Genomic DNA, 23,868 nt, shown 5'->3' with positions numbered 1-23,868 from the left:
GTCCAGGATGTGAGAAATGTGAAATCTGTGCCTTTCTCAGCATCAGAGGTGTTGCAGCTAGTGCAACTGCCACGTAGCAAGGGAGTGACCCCATCAATAGGTTATAGGCTATTATGGATGGAAGAAATGAGGAATTTTCCATTCTTCTGTTAAAAAAAATGCTTCCCTTCTGAGGAAAGGATTTAAAGTTTCTTTGGGTAGTGGGAGAATTCAAGAGCTTGTCTGACTTTGGCATAATAGTTGGGGTCCTGTTTTTACTGCTATGGCTGGATTAATGTCTTGGAGGAGGTGGAATATGACCTTGAACCTCCCTGAGCTGAAGAAAGGCCTGAGTACACGGTCTCCCATCTCCTCAAGAGTAGTGTAAATAGCACGCAATTGAGGGAAATTAGAACTTCTCCCCTGTGGCTGAAGAGAAATTCCTTCCTGGATTTTGAAAGACCTGAATGTAGCAATTAACTCCAGGGAAGGAATATGGGGGTTGCCAGACTAATTGGGCACCCCCGCATATCAGAGTGGGATATATAAAGCCAGAGCCTGTCTTGAAGTTACCTTCACACCATCCATCTTGCATTTTTGCAAGCCTATTGGTCTACCTGGTTTGGCAACTGCTCTCTGGGGACCCTTCTCCAACAGCTCTCTTGCGTCCTCCATATGGTAGGAGATGTGCAGACCCCTGAAGCAGGGCTATGCAATTCACCCTATGGATGCGGTGGGTGCAGATACCTCCAGCTTGCACAAAGGCCTTTCATAAAACCAAATAAGTGACTGTGATTACAGGAGTTCAATTGATTGGGTTGGCTTTTGACAGCTGCAACGTCTATGGTTTTGTAGGATCAAGTTGTAGATCAGAACTAACATCTACACCTAAGAGAATTTATGCATTTTTGTGATGCTAAATTTTAAAAATTAAATATTTTGAAATAATTTTAATGCTGTAAAGATGCTACTTATTGCTAAATAGACAGAAGTTGGAGCTTTTGCGGAAGGTCAAATTCTCACCTGCTACATATTTGAGCTGCTCCATTAAAAGTAATATGACTGTGTAAGCCAGCACCAGCTGAAAGATCTGGTTTGGAAACTGTGGAGGATTGGGAGAAAGAGGATTGCATAACAATGTGCAAAAAGGTATCTTTTTGGCATTTCTATCCATTGCTGAAGAATTAAATGAGAAATGCAAGGGATTATGACAAGCTCTTATTTATCTCTCAAAATTCTTTTGCTCCTGAAAATTCCAAGATACTCTGGGAGAAAAACCTCAAAAAATATAGTGAAACGTATAGGGCTGTAAGGATCTTGATTAATTATGTAGTCAATTATATAAGATAATACATTATGGATGTTCTTTAACGGTGATTGGCCAGCAAAGTGCCTGTATATTGGTTAGGAAGTAAATTGGTTAGGACTAGGAGATGAGGCTTTCAAGAGAAGATATTTACTGTAATAATGAACACACCACTCGGTATATACGGCTTGAAAATCCATTGTTAATTAGTAACATTCAGTTCTTAATTGTCTTGTTACCAGTTCAGTTGAAATCATTTGACACAAAATACATTGTTAAACTGCTTAATCAATCATTGTAGAAAAATAGAGGTGTTTGATAGGGACATTCTAGTACAAAGGTTATGTGAAGCTCCCTGTTGAAAGCTCTGGAGGCTTCTATTTGTTTTTAAGCTTATGTTACAAAAATGAGATTTCATAAACTTTACAGTCCATACTACATTAATACTAAAGACAATAAAATACAGGGTGAGAGAGAAAGAGAGACAAACACACACACCTTAAGCTTGAAGTGCCCTATTTGCAAAAATATAGCTTACACATGCACATGCCCCGGTGGCGTGAGTCTATTTTTTTTGTGCTAAAGGACACAAAAAAGGTTTAGTTAGGCCCCTGAGCTGCTGTTTCCATGAACACCAACTTTTGTTAAACTGCAGCAATGGGTTATAGAGTGGCCCGGGAAATGACAAGCGCAAAAAGCACATTTACCCTCAGAGGAACCTTTTTGCTTCCAGCTCCCGCACTTTTTGCTGGGACGACACATTGGCACACATGGGTCACTCCGCTCCTGACCAAGCGTTGCCCATGGGATCTCTGGCACAAGGCTCCATCATGCCAAGGGGCTCTGGACTGACCCTTCCCTTAAAAAGTGCTCCTTGCCCCTTGGGGTCTCACAAGCCTCATGGATGTGTTGTGGTGCATGAACCTTTGGCTGCCCCTGATGCTGTGCCAGAAGACCAAGGACACCAAGGATCTGTAGCCCAGCGGGTTTCGTTTCACAAAAATTATGTGTAGGTAAAACCTTTACTTCATGGCTAAAATCAGCCATCAGGGTGGAGGGACCCCAAGCCCATCCTCTGCACCGCTGCTGACATCTGCAGAAGACCCTGTGAGCCAGGCCAAGCTCCAGGCCCTGGCACACCAGCCTCTTCCCCTCTCCCCGCGCTTCCCACCTCCACATTCAGCACAGCCAGAGGAGCTGCAGAAACCCTCCGGAGCAGCCACACTCAGTGAAAATTAGCAAGGGGCCATCGTTTCAGCGAAAGATAGAAAGTAGGTGTGAAATTCATGTGAAAGCTATATCACAGTGCAAAACTGCCCACTAAGTGTCTCCTGAGGTTGTTTTTTCTTTTTTTTTCTTTTTTTCTCGTCTATTTTAACATAAATGTTTCTGTACAAAAATACATAGGCTTCTCTTCAGTGTATTCTTCCTTTCCGGATTAGGCAGGCATAAAACAAAATTAAGGCTGCAGCTCGATCGCCTTTGCTGACAGCAACGTTATTCCTCATGGCCCCATCACGCAAAGCCCATGGTGAGCAATGCAATCCCCCTGGAGCGGGTAGTACCCTACGCGCGCCGGGCCCGACCGAGCAGTCCTTAGCACTGGGCAAAGCTGCGCTGTGTGAGCAGCACCATACAGAGTGTGGCGTGAAATTACTACAATACAAACCCGCTGCCCTCCAAATGCAAGTTTTGCAGTGTCTGCAATGTAAACTGTTGCTGTCCTGTTAATTTTAAAGTTGTTAGGTGAGGATTTACAGGATTTACAATGATTTACAACAGCCAAGGAGCTAGCCTAAAGTAAATAGTTAGGGAACCACTCTCCTGAGTAAGGATGTCAGGGGCTGCATGTTTCACTGGGAAACCTGGCTGGGTGTCACATGTTTTTTGACTCATCAGGGCCAACAAAGTACCGGTGTTGCCAACAAAAGACTTTCACTGGTTACTGCTTCGGGAGAAATCCAGCCATTTCTTTCCCAGTGGAGTAGATGATAAAGTCTACTTACCATGATGCAACATTTGTTTTTCAATGGCTTGTGTTGTCTGTATAGCAAACTACATGCTTTTAACCCAATGGTTTGAGTGGGGAGAAGGGGAAAGTTTCCTTAGGTATTGCACATAAAGGATAATACCTTAACATGAAACATGCTTATAAGGTTAAGTGTACACAGGACATTCTTGTTTGCCAAGAGTTTGCCGCAGTATAAATGTAGGTTGAACTGCCGAACAAATACCCAGGAATAGTTTGCCTTATTTGTAAACAATTTCACAGTATTTTCAGTAATTATGTTACAATTTCTCTACCCTGCCCTCTCCCAGACTTATGGCTTTTTAGAGTCAGTAAAATGATCTGTTTGGGAAACAGTGAGGTACTCTAAATAGCTGCCAGTCTGGTACACTGAAGAAAATGTCACGCACTAGAAGAGCTATAGATATAAGGGGGGAAAATCAATATTACACTGCAATTATTAGAACAGAAATGCCTACTTAATGGGTGGTTTGTTTTTGCATCCCAATATTTCTAGCATTCTGTTTCTAAACCTACATTAATTACACATCTATGTACATTATTTAGAAGTTCTTTACTACAGTACTTTTATACATGCTGTCTTTATTACTAAATGTAAAGAGAAAGTAATTACATAAGGCATATGTACAGTATCTTCTTGGGTTGCAGAATCCTCTGCTCACCTTAGCCGTAAAGCTGCAATGTCCATTTCATGGAGGCTTATCTTCCAGTTTATGAAAGTGTCGGGAAATTTATGAGAGCTCAAGTCAAGGCCCATTTCTTTGATGAGCATGAACGAGTCTTTCCTTGTAATATCCCAATTGTATATGCCAGTTGCTTTTATTTGTTCATTTGAACGAATCAGACACAGGCAGAAGAAGTGGGTAGTTGTTACCGGGGTGGGGACCAGAGATACCATTATAAGTAATGGGTATTGCAGCTTTAACCTGCCTCTTTGCTTAGTCTATCAATCTCTTGCTTTTAAATTGGCCAGGTAGATATTTCACATCTTAAATATTTATTTTCCTAGAATTAAGAATTACAAGGAAGAAAAGTGTGTGAGAAAAGAGGGAAAAGAGGAAGAAGGATGCGTGGTGCTTGTCCCTTTGGTCTTTCTAAACTTTGGACTCATTCTCTAAGTTTGCCACATCACCATTTCTCTCGTTTTGCTCTTCCTGGCTCTTTTCCTCCTCTTCGGTTTCTAGTTCAGCGTGCTGGTCCAACTTGCTGGAAACAGACCACGTCAGGGGCAGTTCTGCTCGGCTGGCCATCTCTGCCAGTTCTTTGGCACTGTAAACTGGTGTGTTGGTCTCATACGTTTCATGAAAACTGTTGTAATCAACTTCATAGAATCCGTCCTCCAGCGTGAGGACAGGGGTGAAGCGATAACCCCACAGGATCTCACTGGTGACATAAGAACTTCGAGCTTGACACGTCATTCCTGTAACAGAGAAGGGAGAAGGGCTGTAATAAGGACAGATTGCTTTCCCATATCCCTAATTATTTTTTTTCATATAGCAGAGAATCATGTGTAAAAAGACATATGCCAGAAAAGTAATGTTTGACATCATACGTGGTTTAGCTTAGAATGCAACTTTACAATGTGCAACTTATTTGATGCCTTTTCCCTTTATATCTGTCTATGACAAAATGTGGCAAGTCAGTTTTAGAGCAAGAGCAAAGTTTTAACATTTCTCTGTTAAATGCAGTTCTTCTTACTGTATTGCATCAGCGAGTAATTTGCCTGTTGATGAATCACAGATTGCTTGTTGAGCACGTACATGACTTCGTTGTGTCATCCTGTCATTCCCTGGAGGATGATTTGTGCAACTAACCCATGTTCGGCAATTACCCAGGCTAACCAAAGGACTTGCGTGAAACCTTTCCTCCGTTTGAGCTAACCCTTAAGCCTGTGGTCCCTGCTATGGGCTGGAGCCTTCTGTTAGTTAAGCTAATTTGAAATTTGGGCACAGACATTAGTGAAACTCCCAGGCATTGACTTCAGATATCTGGGACTCACATTGCCTTCTTCTATAGCTCTGCTGAACCTCACTCTGAACTGCTATATAGCAAAAAAAAAAATAAAAAAATAAAAAAATTGTAACATAGTATATCTTAAAAGACATTATGAGGGGCAGCCATTCCACGTCAAAAGCCTAAGCCAGCATGGATGAAGAAATGCTTGGCTATATGGGGAGCTGTAAGTTGAAGAATGTCTCCCATCCCATCAGGTAACTCAGGGAGGCACTATAATGGAAGATCAATGCTCAGTCATGGAAGAAGGAAACCCAGCAGACCAAAAAGAAGACGCAATATGGGTATGGAGAGCATGTAAGGGTTTTTCATTTATTATTTTCACATTAGCTATGTGTTACTAAGAAAAGTAACTAGTATAAGTCAAGCACTTAATAAATGATGATATATTACCCCAGAACAAATCTGCTACAGTTATTTAAGAGGTAGTCATAAGATATATATATATATTTATATGTATGAAATATTTTAATTCTGGACATACAAATGACAACCCATAGCAATGCATGTTGTCTATCTGCAGTGGTTGGCGTCGTGTGAAGTCAGTTTACAAAGTGAAGTTAAGGGTAGTTTACCATCTTGGATCTTTTTGAGGGATGTGCTAACTGCTTTGGACACTTCTGTCCTCCTTTTCTCAAGCATGCTCTCCAGGCTCAGATGTCTTGTTTCTTACAGGTGAAAATTACTGTTTCGTATTATTCTTTTTTAAAAAAAATATTATTATTTTCTGATAGCAGTATGTTTAGAAAGACATATACCACCAGCTGTTAGCACCTGTAGCACTTCAGCGCTTCTCCAACGTTCCCATCAGAACATGACTGCAGCCGCTCTGGAGCTGCAGCATGATGGCTGGGGCCAGGAAAGCTTTCTCATGGAAACTGCTGCACTTTTGCTACCTCTCTCTTCACTTCCTGGTTGGAACCAGATAGAAAAGCGAAGGTATTTTTACTGTGCTTGGTAGTTATAATTTTTCTTTCTTCTTCCCTAGTGGAAATACTCAAGCCTGTGTTTTTCTCAGTTTTTCAGGACAGGACATGCTTGCATTTCACTCCTCAAGCAGTGCACAGATGTTGCGAAGGGAGGAAGGACTCCAGAAATCTTAGGACAAAAGTGTCTCTTGGGAGCTTTCCTGTACAAATTTTAATATAAAGGAGCTCTTCTTTCCCACAAAATGACAGAGGCAGAGGAACTTTAAAGCTTGTGAATCACAATGCATGTGCAAAATATGCCAGATGTGCAGCAGCTCGCACAGAAAGGGTCCTTTGTTCTGCAGATCCACAGCAGGCCCAGAAAGTGGTGCAGGATTTAATAGAATTTCCCTGTACCAGAGATGGAGGTGTTGCAGGGCTGGAGGTAGAGAGGGCACCCATGGTCACTGCCGGTCACAGAGTTCCCCAGTTGTCTCAGATGTCCCTCTGCACCCATGTCCCACCAGCTCCTTTGCTCCCCCTTGGTGGCACACCAAGACAAGCAATCCTCAACGGATGGCTGCAAAGGAGTGTGACATTCCTTACACTCAAGTGTTTCACATCTTTTTCCTTTTCCTTTTCCTTTTCTTTTTCCTTTTCTTTTTCTTTTGAAATTTGACTTTGCACAGAGGGAGAAATTGGGAGTTTTCATCACAAAGGCAATAAGTTAAAAAACAGTGAAGTCCCTATGAAACATTATAACTTTGCTGTCCTTGGACTAAGTACTCAGTGTTCCTGTTGCTTTGGTTAGGAAAAGTTCATTTGACTGGAGGCAAAGGGTGGGGAGGGAGGGGGATAATTTTCTGCAGAAGTCAGGAAGCTCAGCTGAATTATGTTTGAGTTAGAGCTCATTTAAAAAAACATAATCGGAAATGCTGGCCTGTCTCAGTTTTTCATTTAGGCTCCCACTCAACAGTGATTTATTAATACCAGTTTAATTTCCACAGTTCGATAGAACCCTTTCAGAACTAGGATGGAAAATTTAGGATTTTTGCATCAAGTAAACTGAATTTAAACAAAAGACTGTCTAGTGATGGGTGCATGAAAGACTGACAGAGAGACCTAGTAATGCTTTCTAAAGGTTTGTGATTGTTAACAAACAGAAGAAACATTTTTCAGGATTCCAACTTAAAATGTACCACAGTTGCAGAGGCTCTAAGAGAGGTTCCCAGTGATCCTGCATGGATCTGCAAGCGGAAGGGACATGTTTGAGCAGTTCTATGTCCTATGGGCTCATCAGCTGGTGTCTGTGTTGGCTCTGAGATCCCTGTGTTCAAGAGTCAGCAGAGTCCTTGGGCTTTTCTGCATGTACACCCCTACTGTATTACGGTCTAAATTACACACATTTTGAATACCCCATGGCTGTACTTTCTCCTGCAAAAGAGAATGTGACTTTAATTGTTCACTATAAATTTGCAATATACTTTCGGCTGGGAGATGAGGCTGCGCTTGGAGTGAGTGAGTTTTAGGCTTTAGGCTTACAGCGACGCATGATTTATTCTGTAATTGTGTGGTTTATATGTGCTCGCATATCTATTGCACAGTGCCTTTAAAAATGATTATGGTTTGCCGTTTTGACTAGTGTCTCATTTTAATTGAATCCCTTCTGGACAGACAAGAGCTGGGGAGTCTTTGGAGCTACTTAGCTGAACATTAATTGGATTTTTTTAATATATATAAATCAGCAGGAATATTAAGAGTCCGAAATAATTCATTTTAAGTTAATTAAAAGTATAACAGGAATGTCTTGTCTGCTTAAGAGTGTCATGGTCAAATGGAAACCTCAAGGTTTGGCTCTCAAGTCCTGCTGAGTCCCCATGGCTATGAAGGGGGTGAAGGGGATTCCACGCAACTGGTGGAGGCAGAGGGGGAATCTGTATCTGAAATAAGTGGCCTTTGGCTAGTCCTGCTGCCAAAAAACAGTGTATTACAAAACTCTGCTTAATCCTTCATATTTCTTCTTATTCCCACACAACGGGCGAGGCACTGAAGGTCACAGAGGCCCGGTGGGCACTGCAGAGTGAAGAGCATCCCAAGAGCTAAGGCCGTTTCACCTCATGGCTCATGTGTTTTCTGCCTGCACCATGGCTGAGGCTCCTGCCAACAGGAGTGTGGTGTGTGGGGGACACCAGACACCTGCCAACCATAGGGCTTGGCCACAGCCATGGTATTCATCGGGTTTCCTTCAGTGGCTGCTTGGGACCCTGCGTTAGCTCCTGCCTTGACGGGGGCCACACAGGAGATCTGCAGAGTGCCAAGATCAAGTCTCCCGACTTCAGTGCACAAGATTTCTCCTCAACACACAGCACTGCTGGCCTAAAAACTTTGCGCTGAGTAACTGGGGCAGCGAAGGGAGCCGTGAGCCTTGGCCCGACCGTGGCACCGGCGCCACCCCTAGGCGCTGCGTCAGCCATTTTTCCAGCTTTGCCTTTGCACGAAGCCGTCTGCAGAAATGACAAAATAATTCCCCCGAGCTGCTGCCGCCGATGGCAGCAAGGTTACAACCCCACTTTGACTGATTAGAGTTCGTAACGAAGTTGATGCCGCCTCCGGATTCATTACTGTTGAAAAGCAGCCCCGCATAGTTATTTTCTGGTTGCAGTTTGTTCTTGCTGTCTACTGTTATTTAGACTCATGCTCAGTGCTGGCTTACAGGGCTATAAAGGCTTGGTGCGGTGACCCAGAGTGACTTTCACAGTGAGCTTAATTTAGGATTTCATGCTAACTTACGCAATAATACCTTGAGTCCTATACCTTTATGGTATGTAATATCACTTTGTGATGGAACCATCAGAAATGAAACGTTATGAAAAAGTTAACAGAGTTAAGAGAGAAAAAGGTACTCCAGAATTATGGAACCAAACATGAGTCTGCATTAAAAAACAATGATTTTCAACTCTGCATCAGCCTACACATATGGCTTATGGGTTATGCATAGAGGTGCACATCTAACACATAGGGTCAGGTTATACATAGCCCCACTCAGTGTTTGTTTTACCTGTGATAATCCTTATCATAATACAGCTTGTTTAATTTTATCCCTTCCTGTGATAGAAAAAAAGGACTTATCAGGCACAGGACTGTAAACAAAATGAGCTGGGCAAACACTACAGCCCCTTTCTTACTGTGTCTTTCTGTTTGATAACAAGATCAGAGAGATTTAGAGGTTCAGTTTAATAGGGATATTCTTCCAGCAGTGAACTGAATGAGACTGACTTCCTGCTGCACAAAACTGAGGCAGACATCCCAGAAGAGCAACACTTCAGCTGTTGGATAGGAAATTGGCCCCACACAGAGTGAGGGTGTAGTGGCGTGGGCCTGAAACATCCACAGAAAATCATGGTGTCCCAGCTTCTGAGGTGAGAGGAGTTTCACTCATACACGGGAGCAGCAAATTTGGTCTGGGGTATTTGCTCAGCAGCTGAGGGTCCCATGTGTGATGTTCCTCTTCCAGTGCTTCCATCCTGTATTTTCTCGTATCGTCCTTTGTAGGGGTATCTCTGTAGAGATGTCAATCTATCATCTACTTCATCAAGAGTTTGCTTTGGTCTTCCAAAAACAAAACAAACAAAAAAGTATGAAATTTTGTACCCTGTGTGCTTAATTCCTACCCTAAGATTGATTCCTACAGCCTCCATGTCGGCGCTCATGAGGAAGCTGTGATGCTGTAGCAGTTGTGAGCGGAGGGAAGGTGCTAACCCTTGGCATTAGAGCTAGCATTTGGCTGGAGCATGTGTGAAAAGATGGGGGAGTTTCACTGAACCGCTGTGCTAATAGTGCTAATATCAAGCTGCTTAGATGATTGTGCACCCAATTTCTTAAATTCCCATATGGAACTCGCAAAAGCTCTGGTGACTTTCTAGGCGTGTGTCTGAGGAATTGCTTTAGTGGTTTTCACGTCTTACCAGGCAGTTTGCTGCAAGACAGAGTGATGGTCAGAGGAATCTTGGGTTTCAAATGTATTTTGTGCAAAGAAGGACTTGATTTCTTAGTCTGTTATTGCATGCTAGGGAGAATGAGAAAGCAGTATGTGCTACTAAAAGCAAGTGAAAGGTGGAGAGTCAAGAACTCCTGAGTTTAATCTTAGTTCTTCCTACAGACATGTTGTGTGGGCTTAGGCAAATTGCTTAGCTTTCCCAGGTCTCTCTTATTTGTGTGCTACAAGGGACACGCTGAGAGGATTTAAATGCAGCAGACATGCGTGCAGTATATTCTTTTCCTCCTCTAGACTTTCACTGTCAAATCTGAGCTGAACAATTCTCCCTGGTGTGAAAATGATTGCCTCAAAGAAAGAAAAAAGACAGAGGTTTAGAATAAAATTTCCACATTGTCACCAAGTTATTGCTAGAAACATGCTAGAAATATTCATTAATTTGTTCTTTTTATCAATTAAAAAAAAAGTCATGTACTCTGAATCTCTTGCTTTTTGTAGATCCAGAAGCACCAGTTGTCCTCCCTGAAAAAAATTTGCAGCTAAAATGCTCTGTTAAGATATTTTCACCTCCTTTTTGTGCTTGTGTGCATCTGGCAAGAAATGCTTTCTTTCTTTTTAATTTTTTCTCTGGGTAAGAATAAAAAGTGCATAGCCTTTCATTCAGAGCTCGCAAAGGGAGCTTTCCAGGGGTTCAGATAGCCTGGCTCAGAAAAACACCTGGAAATGGATGTTTATCTCATTCCAAGCCACCCCTAACGCTCTTGAAAGCAGTCTGAGCTGGACAGGTGCCTGGGAGCATTTCAACATGTCTTTCAGCACACCCAAGGATCCGTGCACAAAATCCTCATGCTGCGGGTCATGAATAGTTTGCATGTCCTCTGCAGGTCCTGGCTACACAGCAGCACGGCTGCTGCTGGCCCTGGCGCAGGCACCTGACGGAGGAGGCTGCGGCCTGCGGAAGGGGAGAGGAAGGACAGACACAGCGTCCTCCTATCGGAATGACTGGTGAAAATTGTATTAACTTTAATTGATTTTTTTTTCTTTTCCTTTTTCAAATTTTAAAGCAGGTGGTTTTAAAATCTTTTTTCGTAAGTCACCTGAGTAATTTGGTATTTGTGTTTTCATGTTTCACATTTAATCACACCAAGAATCTGATCACTGCATTTGAAATTTTATTCCTTCAATCTAACTCTTTCCCTGAGAGCTCTGGCCAGAAGTCTCTGCGGTAGCTGCTGTCGTAACCTCCCAGCTGAGAGTGGGCTGGGGACAAGCTCCACAACGGAAAGTGCAGATGACCATGGAGTCAGCCCCAGAGCCTGGCCCGGTCGCTGAGGACGGTAGTGAAATCACATCTGGAGGGAGTGGCGTATACTGGTAGGTCACGTACGCACAAGAGGCGAATATGCATAGAAAAATAAGCTGCTGAGGAGTCATAATTTCAATTTAGTGGAATTTTCAGTTGAAATTGCCATTAAATTAAATTCTAACTTGTCTCAGTCAAAGCATCTGGTTTATTATTTTGACTTTTCCAAACCCGATGCATTTCATAAAATAGCTTTTAAATTGGAAAAAGACAACCATATTTAGTCTTCTTCAAAACAGAATATTAAAAATGCTTATTTTTTTCCCTCCAGAAGGGGATTTCATTGTAAATGACAATGAATTTTTTTTCCAGTGGAAAAAAATATTCCATAAGAAAATTTTAATTTATTTGGTTAATATCCTATCAGGGATTAAATACGCCTCACAGAGTATTTGTGTCTACTTCCCTGCTTTCTGTCTCCATGAGCATTAGTCCCAGAAATGATACATGCAAAAGGCAGAAAAGCTTATCTATCTGAGTCAATCTTGAATGTGCTGCCACTTTTAGCAAACAATTCAGTATACATTTTCAATAAGCAGCTCCTCAAAAGAGACGGTGCAATTACTTTTCAGCCAATATTTAACCCTCATTTAGCCTTACATTCAGGCCATGCCCAGAAAACTGAGCAGCCCGATGTGTATGAATTTTAATCATTTTTTTTTCTTCAGCTGTGCTTTTCAAGTGGGTGATGATTGCATTTTTCTGTCAACGAAATCTGTGAAATTTAATGCCTCAAGTAACACCGTGTCTGACCAGAGAAAGAAGCACGTTCCAGATTTGTTACTTGGAGTCCTTGGAAACAGGAGACTCGATTCTGCGTCGCTGGAACACCAAGTACCAGGATTTTGTACACTGCTCTGTGCTTGACGGTTGACATACATTTATAGATTTGGTAGCGTTTCAGATACTGGAACAGCACTGAGCAAGCGCTTTATTTCTACCATCAGGCCCACCACAGAGGCTGTCAAAGCCCGAAAACGTTGCCTACAAAAAGACGCCATAGTGTGGCCCTATGTGCGTTGTTAAAAGATGAAACTCCGATGAAGCAGGGAATGTGGCCTGACCTTTCTAAAATCCTTCCCTACTGATCAAGAGGATTCCTCCTGGACTCTGGCCAGCAAATCCACCTCTCTCCTCTTTACTATGTCCTGGAGAGTGTCAGTAACCTCAGCTGTCAGGGCCCCAGCGCAGCATGGAGCAGAGGGTGCTAGGTGGCAGGGAAGGTGCTGGCAGCGTGCAAAGGCTAATAGTGCTGTGCAAATAGTTGCGTTTACCCAGCTGCCCTGCTAGGTTGCTTCTGTAATAGGAAATTTCCTTGATGATAAGCAACACCTTCAATTCTCTTCCCAGGGATCCTCAAAAACTAAATAGTTACACACATATCCCAGTCTGGTTACTTCTGCATTGGAAAGCACTCGGCCCTCAGTCCATTTAATGGTCTCTCCCTACTCAGTAGATTCACAGCTGCTGAAGGAAAGAGTTTATAAGCCCAAGAGAAGGGAGGACGTGGGTCTCCTGGTTGCCCTCTGGGGTGCTGCAGTGCAGTGTCACAGCTGAATTTGCTGCCCTGGCCGCCTGCCTCTTGGTCTCCTGTTGAGAGAATCTCAAGAGAGTCCCTCCTTCTCCAACAGCAATGTTTCTTACCTTTTGTGAAAGGGTAGAAGATTATAGAAAAAAAAATAGTCAGCAGGAGGGTGAAGAAGGAACTGCCCAAGCTGTTGTGTTACTCATCTTGGAGAGGAAAGCAGGAGAAAAGGTCCTGTTCTTCTCAGCTCTCCATAGACTCAAAGGCTAGATGCAAAAGCCAAAGGCAGCTACTTTTTCTCTCTCTCTCTTCATTCCTTGTTGGGGAGGCAGAAGGTGGTAACAAGGCATATATGAATCCCAGACAGGGAATGAAGAAAAGACAAGGGCATCCTCTAGCACTTAAAAATTTCACACTTTGATAAATCCTATGCCTTTTTGAAAACTTCAGCTTTTATATGCAATTTAGGTAGGAACTGCTTTCCTCTCCATAGTGTTCAGGCTAACATTGCAAAATACAATATTTAAGAAGAGAATAAAACATTCAAGGTTCACACCTTCTATAAAAAATTCACCTGGGAGTAAAGACAAAATGGTGTGAACAAGCAGCTGTAAAATTTAAGAAATAACTATAGATCACTAGCTTTTGGACAACAAAAATCTCTGAATCACTCACCAAGTATTCTGTTGACTGTTTCTGAGTTTGTGGTTATGACTTAGCTGAAGCCTGGTTTAGCTCTTGTGAAATCAGAGGAAGGGAGAGAGGAGGAGATAGAGCACTTGCTGCTGCCCAGCAGATGTTGATGAGACACGATGTTTGGAAATCCAGTATAAAATGAAGAAATTATGTTCCATCTCAAATCTCTTGGACTTCTGGCAAGCAGCAAAATTTCTTGGTGGGGCAGTTTTATAACACTGAGTCTTTTTAGGTGGGCTGGAAAACAAGCTAACTGTGGGTAGGTGGTATTTGCTTTTAGAAGATAGAACTTGGAGAAATCAGTTTTTTCAAAAATATCTTTGTTCCAGAGAAGATATTTTCTATTTATATTTCATCCAAAAGAGTCCCAAGAGGACTTATGTAGACTTAGAGGTGTTCATAGGCTTTGGAAAGGAAGCTCTAAACCGTGACAGCATCACTGGAATGGTCTTCCATTCAAGAAGGCCAGCCCTTATCAGGTGTCAGTCTGCAAAATACTGTGTCTGAGGGTTGGATTGGTCCTGCTTTGCAGCCATGGCTAACAAAATAGCCATTTTCCGGGTCCCTCAGCAATCCTCCAGGCCCACTTCAGCCCTCACGGACCCTGTCCCCTGTGACCGTTTGCTTCACACTAGGTTGGCAATATGGCCCATGGCGAGTAGGGAAGTTCTACCAGGAAGCGTGTCCCTGGCTTCAGTCTTCAGCATAAGAGCAGAAGGGGCTTTAGGCTGAGGACTCCTGTGCTGTATATTGCCCAGTGCTAACTTATTTGCTTGAGGGAGAGCAGCAATATCTACCCAGGTTGATTTGTTAGGATTTTAAAAAATGGCTTTAGCCATTAAAAGGTAGACTCTACACCCTTTGTTTACATGATGGGAAAGAGTCTAAGGAACCCAATATTTGTTTGTACTGTTATTTAGTGTCAGGCCAACTCTTCAAAAATATTTTTTGTAGGAAACTGCTAAACATATTACATTTAAAAATTCATCTCTCATAAAATGAACTGGTTAAAATTTAAATTAGGTTTATTGTTTTAGCTTTTTAAAATCTCTATCATAAAAATGGATCAGCCAATCCTAGCCGTAATGTAACTCAGATTCTTCATGAACTTTTGCAGGCCTTCTAGCAGTTATGCAAAGCAAATCATCTGTGCTGTTAAAATCCTCCCACTGAATTATAGCAAGTGGGTTTAGGTTTTTTTTTTTCATTTTTTTTCAGTTCATAGGATAAGACTTAAGATAAGTTGATGCTTTCAGGTTAATAATGTTGGCTATCTGTCAACTTTAGCAGCATATTTTGAAATGCAGAATTGAGCAAAAACTGGCAGCCTCAGGGAATAAGATGCAAAATCTCTCTCTTCTCAACCGCTAGTTAATATTCAAGTTACGTCAAAATTTGTATTCATATTTTAGCTGCTTGACATCCTGTGTGATAATAGGTGCTATTAATATACCTGCTGGTAGATCAATGACTATTTTAGAAAAATTAATATTATGCTTGGCTTTAATTGACTTTGTTTTCATTTGAGGTTGCAGAGAAGGAGCTGATTCTGATTTTTAATTACCGCCTAGTGTCTAGCAATGAATCTAAAAAAAAGGAATGGCAGCACTAGAATTGGGGTTTTAGAAAAGCTTCACTACTGCTCTCTTGATATTCCTGTTCTGGGAAAAAAAAAGTACAAATAACAGTCTCCAAGCTCTGGACTTTGCAATATAGCTCTTTTCTCAGCAATTGAGTTCATTTAAAAGGAAAAAAAAAAAAAAAAAAGAAGCCCAAACCAGAAAAATATATTTTGTTCCATTTCTTGTTCATCTGTTGTAAATATTTAAACGAACTGCTTCTAAGAGGAGCACAGATAAATTAATCCACCAGAATGTGCTTGTCTGGTTTTGACACAAATGTTTCATACTGGTGACAGAGCAGAGAAATTCTCCTTAGTTTTAATAATACATTATCTCAGCTGGGAGAAAATTAAAGTTTTATTAGTATGGGAAAAATGATGAGCTTAAAAAGAGATGGATAGTTGTGGAGTGAGTGCTCTGGGCAAGTGAGGAGGGGATGGTGCTGATGTTCAAACTAGCACTGCTACCAGAGGAGAGGTACCTACAGTCCTGCAGAGGAGTCCTGAAGTGAAAGGACTGGGATTTTGAGCCAAGAAGCACTTTGTGTAAAGGTCTGCATATTTTGGGCTGGTTTTTTTTTTACAGAGGAATTAGTGTAAGTTTAATACTGAGGATGGGCTTGGTGTTCAGCAAGGATGCCAAGCCTTTTGCCTGTCATTATGACTGCAAAGAGCCTTTGGATTACGGTGCAGTGATACTGGATGAAACCTTGGTTGCACATGGGGCATGAGCTGCGCTCGTCCTCCCTGGGCATGGGCGTTTGAGTGCTTCCAGCTTTACCTCTGCAGGTTGCTTCATTCCTCCATACCAGTCATGAGGTGGCACTCTTCTACCAGGAGAGATAGCTTGTGAAGATTTCCAAGTGTGTATATATCTAACCTGAGAAAAACAGGCAACACCTTGAAAATATTTGGAAGATATTGTTGCAAAAGTTGCTTGTGAATGGACTAGCCAGGCAGGTAGATGAGTAGCCACCAGGATGGTGAGCGCTTGTGGCAGGAATGTAGCATTTGAAGGAGACATCTTGCTGAGCCCTGGTGTAGCTAGTTCAGAGCCTTAATTGATTTTCTTCTCCCTCCCATATAGAGATGAAGCATTTCTGTGCACCAGCTGCAGACTATATTCTTGCTCATGACAAGCCCAACAATTATACCGTCTCTTTCTTGCAGCTTCTATTATAGCTGCCAGACCACTGCTAATTTGGAGCCCTTCCTTGATACATGCTTTGTACAATGAGCACTTGGCTGAAACTGGACATCCTTCACTCTGACGATATCCTGCCTCTCAGAGAGTGAAGCTGAACAGACTCTGAGTTTCAGAGCTAAAAGGGAGAAAAATTGTACCTAGCTGCTGCTGCCTTATATGGGTATTTAGCGTGAGGTTTAAAAAACATGCATGTCATAGCAAATGGAAAGCAAATGGAATGAAGATTGCAGCTTCGGTTGGCAGCAGCTCACAATTTTCCTGACTGCGGTCCTGAGTCAGATCTCCACAGTTTTACACCTCTATGGGATCCCTGTGAAATCCCATAGTTTCATAGACACCAAGAATCATCTTGCCTGTTTCTGAGGCTGAATCCCCTGGCTCCTGCTGCGCTACTATGGTATCTTCAACCTCCACTGTGCAGAAGAAAAATGAAACTTGGCACACGGCCTTAGAAATGTTAATGACCCCTTCTGTACTTGCAGTGAACCAGACCTAGGAGAACACAGGGATGGCTTTAAAGCCACTGGTGGTCTCCTCAGATGGAGTAAATCACAAAGGCTGAGAGGAGATTGCAGGATCCTGGAGGCCAGGCAGGATGACCAGGGGGACATGTGTCTGGAGGATGTTCAAAAAGGCATTGGAGAAATGAAGGGGTATAACTAGGTTTATGCCATGTGCCAAATCCTTCTCTCTCCTCTTGAAAAAACGCTTTCCTTGTCTGCACATGCCTCCCTTTCTTACTTACTCCAAGCAGAGCCCCTTTTAACCATAAAGAAGCAAAAACTCCACACAAAGCACTTCACTGTCTAATTAAGCTGGGGAGATGCTGCAGGGACAGGTGACAGACTGATAGTGCCAACCTTGCACCTTCCCCTTCCTTCTCCTGTCAGTGCAGTTGAGGGCTGGGGTGGGTTGATGTGGGTTGATGTTTGTCGCCTCCTGACTAGCTAATCTGTGAACAGCCCTGGCAGAATTGTCTCTGACAATGAGGACTCTTTTGTTTTTCATTGCATTTTTCTAAAGAGAAGGGAGAAAGAACTGTGATCACTATTCCGAGCATGCATGTGAGCACTGGAGGCGAGCTGCAAAATGCAGCCCCCAGCCCAAAAAGCTTAAACCCCAATGTTACATATTGTCTTAGAAGCAACTACAGAATGGGCACATGCTGTGCCCTAGGCACAGAGAGTATTAGCTGCTATTCACTTGCTACTGCCTTGGATTGCTTGCTTCATGTGTTTCCTATCAATTTTTAAATTACGTTTTATTCTGATTTTACTAGAAATGGAGGTCAATGCAAATACAATAACACAAGCAAATAACGTATAATGCCAATCAGTTTGCATCAGAATCCAGATTCCCAGTGGGAAAGGGATTACTGAAGCTCAGAAAGGATAGCAGTAATAATATTTGGAAGGGAAATATGGTTGTTTTTGCCTTGCCTAAGGGGAAACTCAGGTAGAGGAAGGTTCCTTGCCTTAAAGCCCCCATAGAAGGATGCAGCAGAGAAACATGCAGAGTCTAGTTGGAGGCCTGTAGCTAGCAATGTCCCCCAGGGGTCATTCCTTGGTCCAGCCCTGTTCAATTTATTCATCAATGACCTGGATGAAGGCACACAGTGCTCCCTCAGCAAGTTTGCTGATGACACGAAACTGGGAGGAGTAGCCGATACCCCAGAGGGCTGTGCTGCCATCCAGAGGGACCTGGACAGACTGGACAACTGGGCGGTGAAAAACCTCATGCAATTCAACAAGGCCAAGTGCAAGGTCCTGCACCTGGGGAGGAATAACCCCAGACACCAGTACAGGCTGGGGACTGACCTTCTGGAGAGCAGCTCTGCAGAGAGGGACCTCGGTATCATGATGGACAACAAGTTGACCATGAGGCAGCAGTGTGCCCTCATGGCCAAGAAGGCCAATGGGATCCTGGGGGGCATTAAGAAGAGCGTCTCCAGCAGGTCAAGGAAGGTGATTCTGCCCCTCTACTCAGCCCTGGTGAGGCCACATCTGGAGTATTGTGTCCAGTTCTGGGCTCCACAGTACAAGAGGGATGTGGAGCTGCTGGAGAGAGTTCAGCGCAGGGCCACAGGGATGATCAGAGGCCTGGAACATCTGCCCTTTGAGGAGAGGCTGAGGGAGTCGGGCCCTGAGGCACCAAAAGTTCCAAAAGAACTTAAGGAAAAATTTCTTAACAGTGAGGGTGACAGAGCCCTGGAACAGGCTGCCCAGAGAGGTTGTGGAGTCTCCTTCTCTGGAGATCTTCAAAACCTGCTTGGACACAGTCCTGTGCCACGTGCTCTGGGTGACCCTGCGTGTGCAGGGGGGTTGGACTAGATGTCCTCTAGAGGTCCCTTCCAACCTTAAGCATTCTGTGATTCTGTGTTACTGGAGTGAAGATACACACATTCTGACAGCCCTCTGGGAGGCCCACAGACTACCTGCTGTCCTTTGATGGGAGGCAGAAGGTCTTTATGGCCTAAAGCACTGATAGAGCTTTCATGGTGAACTTAAATTTTAGAACAGTATTGTTTTCAGATCCTGTCATTTCAACACAAGGCAAACTTCTGGTTAGTGGGGTTTCAGCAAAGTTCAGAATTATTCCTAATACCGCTTCTCTCCTTTTCTAAGAAGAGTAAGATAGAGACGACAAACCCAGAGGGATTGTTTGGGAACAGAAGACTGATTAGATGGATCGAGTCGTAGAACATAGATGTGTTTTTCTGGAGTAATAACTGTTTTACACACACATACAATGATATACAGAGATTAGTGATTTTGCTGTTCTCATGGGACTAAAATGACAAATCTTTGGCATGTGAGCCTTGGAAATCCTCAGACCCTTCAAACACTTAATGAGGTAGGTTGATTATCATCTAATGAAAATTACTTCTGTCATATGAGGGAAGGAGAAGAGAATTTAACTGTCAGCAATGAGAAGACAATTAACAGACTTCAGAGAATCACTGGGACAGTTAAGACATTGTTGCAAGAAAATAAGTGGGAAATGATAGATAGATCAGCCTATTACAAGCATATGGTGAAACTGAACAACAAATTACCACACCATACTGAAATGTGATACAATGCAATTAGATCAACCAGCACAGTGAGCAAAACTCCCTTGCATTATCACTGCATAGAAATGTTTGGGTCTTAAATTTTTAGAAAAGTATAGAGGTGTTTCCTCTTTCTCCCCACACTTGCTCCCTGTACACAAAAGCACTGGCAATGTAGAAAGCTTCACTTGACTTCTAATTTAGGAAAACACTGTAACAAAACTCATGATTCTTTTCCTGCACAGTTTACAGGGTTGTATTACACATTTTGCTGCAAGGAAACTGTAACAAATGATAGCGCTTTCAGCCTGTTGGCAGTATACCGTCCAGCCATCACTCTTCTAAATGTTCCCAGAACCACTGGAAAGTTGAAATAATTTTGAACTGTGGCTTAACACATTATTAATCACAGAGCAAGGGTTTGCAATGATTTCACTGGGCATACTAATGTGAAGAAGCCACAAGCCTCGCAGATGCCAGTTCAGGGATAAAAACACAGCTAATCACATGCTGCTCCCATGATAGAATACAGGCTCCAAGCCCAGTATTTCAGGGAGCCTTCCTCAAAGTTCGGTGAAGTATAAAGGCTTTCATTTAGAAAAATCCCTTTGTGAAAATGGCCAGGTAGTTTGTGTGTTGATGTGCCATGTGAGGTAAGGAGAAGCTGGTTAATGTCTTGTTCACATTCTCAGCTGATAATGGCAATGAGAAATACGATACCGTACCCGTATGAACTGACGGCTCCAGCTCTAACAAGTGCCTCCTGGGCTAATCAGTGACCTTGCTGCTACAGGTTTCAAGCAGCCAACAACTGAGGTGTCCAAAGCCAATAAAAATGTAAAGGCCCAATCCAAGACTCACAGAAGTCAAAATTGTCTTCCTAATGCATACCTGGGCTTTTGGAAGGCAGAGGTTTAAATCTGGAAGGGAATGGGTCTCTGTGGGAATGGGGCTGTGCTTCAGCATCCCTTGCTTTTGGGGGATTCCTCCAGTTCATCCTGCGGCTGCTGAATCACATGAATATATACGAATCCAAGTGCAGCAACGTACGGTGAGTGTCCACAAAAGGACCCGTTCAGAGAAAACCAGCCCAAGGTAATGAGGATGCCCTGACCTGGCGCATTCATCTCTGAAAGGCTTAATCCAGTTTCCTGATCTCTCGAGATACCTGGCAACAATATCCAACCGCCTTCTGCTACGCACAGCTCCGCGCTGGAGGCAGAGGGCTGGCCTGCTGCTGCTCCGGGTATTGTTGTACCTCGAACGAAAATGCTGTGAACCTCTTGAAGGAACATAACCAGAGCCCTGATGCTGCAGAACTCCTAAATGATGCTGTAGCTAGCAGCGATGTTCCTAACAGGAGAAAGCTACAGATTAAGATGGCAGCTGTGGAGGAAAATTTGCTTTGCAGCTTTTTCACACAATTTAAGAGAGATATCTACAAGTATAACGGATAAGGTATGATGCTTTAGATGTGGACAGTTTGGATTTGCAAGATACTCTAATCTTATTTTCTCACAACTGCTTCCCTCTCTCTGGAAAAGCTAATTTTAAAAGCTAATGGACTAGATCCTTCACCATGTTAATGCTGTTTTGTACTGCTTCAGTGGTGCAAAAGAGCACTAAATGCAGTCTCCTTCTGTCACTGGAGGTTTTACCCTGTCTGAGGGAACTGCTGGGCTCCATGGGCCAGCCAGAAGGGCTCTTCCATGAGCACCGATATGTCTGGAGCAAAGGCTTCTGTGGAAGAAGTGGGATGAGAAAAGCAACCTTAACACCCTGATTTTGAGTGGCTACTGCCTTAGGGCTGTAGGCTTGCACCAGAGAATGATTTAGGAGGGTTACTGGTAGAGCAAACAGATCCAAGGCTGGAAAAGCACTCAAAGATTTCAGAGGTGTTTTGCACCACTGATCTATGCGATTAGTGGAAGATGCAAGTCCGTGCTGCTTTTGACTGTGTACTTTGTTTGAGCAAGGGGTGGAAAACAGTCAGGGATAAATGGTTCCTTGCAAGTCATTTCCTGCTGACAAAACAGTATATTTCTTTTTGTGCATTCATTAAGCCTACTGGAATGTGACTGCGGTAGGTGCCTGTTGTGCCGAGTTTAATCACCAGCATTTCTTGAGTCTGAGAAGGAATGCTGGCCCAAAGACAGCACAGACACATCCACAGTGCATTCAGAGGAGTGTCTAAATTATAGTAAGTGCTGTGGATTGCATCATTTCTCCAAATCTTGTGATATAGCCACTTCATGTCTGCCCTATCCAAACTAGGGGTTTGGGAAAGTTTTTGTAAAGACCCTAGGAAACCACAGGGTGCAGAAATGATGGTATCCATTAAAACAATGCTGATTGTGACAATGTCTGTCAGAGAGAAGAGAAAGCTGGCAGGGAGCTGTAACAACTTCAGTTAGCAAGTTTTAAACCGCTGCCTTAAGTCTGAGTCCAAGCCAGGAAGAGCCACTGGAGCAGCCACTGCACCAACAGTGCCCTGATCCAGGTTCTCTGCTTGCCTCTGAGCCTTCTGGTGGGAATACAAGCCCACAACATAAGCATGACATCTAAAATAGGAAACAGCAGTGAATAGGCAATCAAACTGGTCACTGCTAAAGCTTGGTGCCATCATATGGGGATAGCTTATAGACTTCCTGCAGCTAATTCTGCTGTCATCAAAGCGCCTAGACAAGCTTCCAGCTCTTCCACTTCCAGCTGCAGGCTTCCACAGCAGAGGGGAAGGTGGTTCTTGCTGCTTTTTAGATGGAGTCATCTCACTGAAATTAATCTAAATGTAGAAATGCGAAGGGGCCAATAGCACACCTGATGGTCCTCCTCCCTATCAGGTGAATGCCGCAGGTTCCAGGACAGTCCTGAGTGCCACAAAGAACCCATCTCATGCAGGTTGCCTTCCTGTTGAAGACCATGTCTTTTCTTCCCTGGGGGGAGGCTTGTCGCTCTACACTGCCCTCAGGGTGCCTGTGTCTCTCCACTTGCCTGCTCTGACCCTTCAGACCTGTTCTCCTGCTGAGGGCACACACAGGGGGGGAAGTACAGCTCAGAGACCACAGCCTAAGGGGTGGGGGGGCGCTCCATTGCCAAAGGCACCTTTCACTGAAGCCCTCTGCAACCCCCAGGTCAGGATGCCTCTGTCTTGCTCATTGATATTAGGATCTCATTATATCTGTAAATAACTATTTTGGTCCTCTCCAGTTGGTGAGATGGTTCTGTGCTATCTTGGCAGGCAGTGATCTGACTTTGGAGGGCTTTAGGCTTTATTTTCCTTCTTCATCTCCTGTTTGGGCTATGCAAGAAAATTTACCCAGGCATAAAACCCATTGGTCCAGTACATACAGAGTACTAAAGTGCTTCCGAAACCACCTGTTACTTGTCATTTGATTTCTATAAAAAGAACAAGAACTTATGCTTATTTTCAAGGTCCTCATTGCCTGAGATCAGAGTAACTGGCAACTGTTTCCATCTCAAAGAGAATCAAAATGGAGCTTATCTGTTTTTACAGAGGCAGAAGACTGAGAAATGGCATTCTTGACACTTGACACACGTGTTGTCTTTTTAAGACAAACACATAAATCGCAAGAAAAAAAAAGAACCAAGGCAACCATGACATCTGACACATGTCTCTCCTGATGCATGGAAGGAAAGGACAACCTCTGATACCTTTCGTTTGTGCAGCACCAAAGTCTTTAGACACTGCAGCAACAGGAGCCTGCCTGAGAGCGGGAGCAGAAGGAGCTTCCTTGGGCAGAGAGGAAGGAGACTGACAGACTATCCTTCTTGGGATAGTCAGGAAAGGCCTAAGGCAGAAGAGACAACCCCGGGAAATCTAGGGAAGAAAACAGTAACTACAGCAGTCAAAAGTACAGTCAAACATTTTTTACAGGCTACACAAGCTGCAGGGGACAAGAGGAAAGCCCAGGTTTGATTCTTCCTTTTCTCTTCCCATTTGTGGCAAGTGTGAGGAAGCAGAGGGTCAGCTGGGCCCTCCATGGGTGGTGTGGACCCTCAGGGGCCATGGTGATCTAAGCAGATGGGGCTGAGCATAATGTTTTGCATTATGCTTGGTACTCTAGTAGGGACAAAACCATAACCTGAAGGCTAGCCCAAAGACTGCTGTTTGCACACTGCCAAGCTGCACTGCCATGCCACACACAGCAACTGTG

General features: G+C 43.4%; 1 protein-coding gene across 1 annotated transcript in view; it reads right to left on the bottom strand.

Annotated features, from left to right (window-relative positions):
- Positions 1-4,372: 4,372 nt before the first annotated feature.
- The window catches only part of KCNJ6 (potassium inwardly rectifying channel subfamily J member 6), a 151,481-nt gene continuing 131,985 nt past the window's right edge, over positions 4,373-23,868 (bottom strand). Inside the window, exon 3 of the mRNA XM_088539348.1 lies at positions 4,373-4,734. Coding sequence (XP_088395474.1) covers positions 4,409-4,734 — 326 coding nt within the window. The 3' untranslated portion in view covers positions 4,373-4,408. The remainder of the gene's footprint in view (positions 4,735-23,868) is intronic.

The sequence above is a fragment of the Tinamus guttatus genome, unplaced genomic scaffold (genome assembly GCF_059628265.1).
Source record: "Tinamus guttatus ecotype Peru unplaced genomic scaffold, ASM5962826v1 Tinamus_guttatus_pri_ptg001602l, whole genome shotgun sequence".
Lineage (NCBI taxonomy): Eukaryota > Metazoa > Chordata > Aves > Tinamiformes > Tinamidae > Tinamus > Tinamus guttatus.
This window is presented reverse-complemented; position numbering and strand designations above follow the sequence as displayed.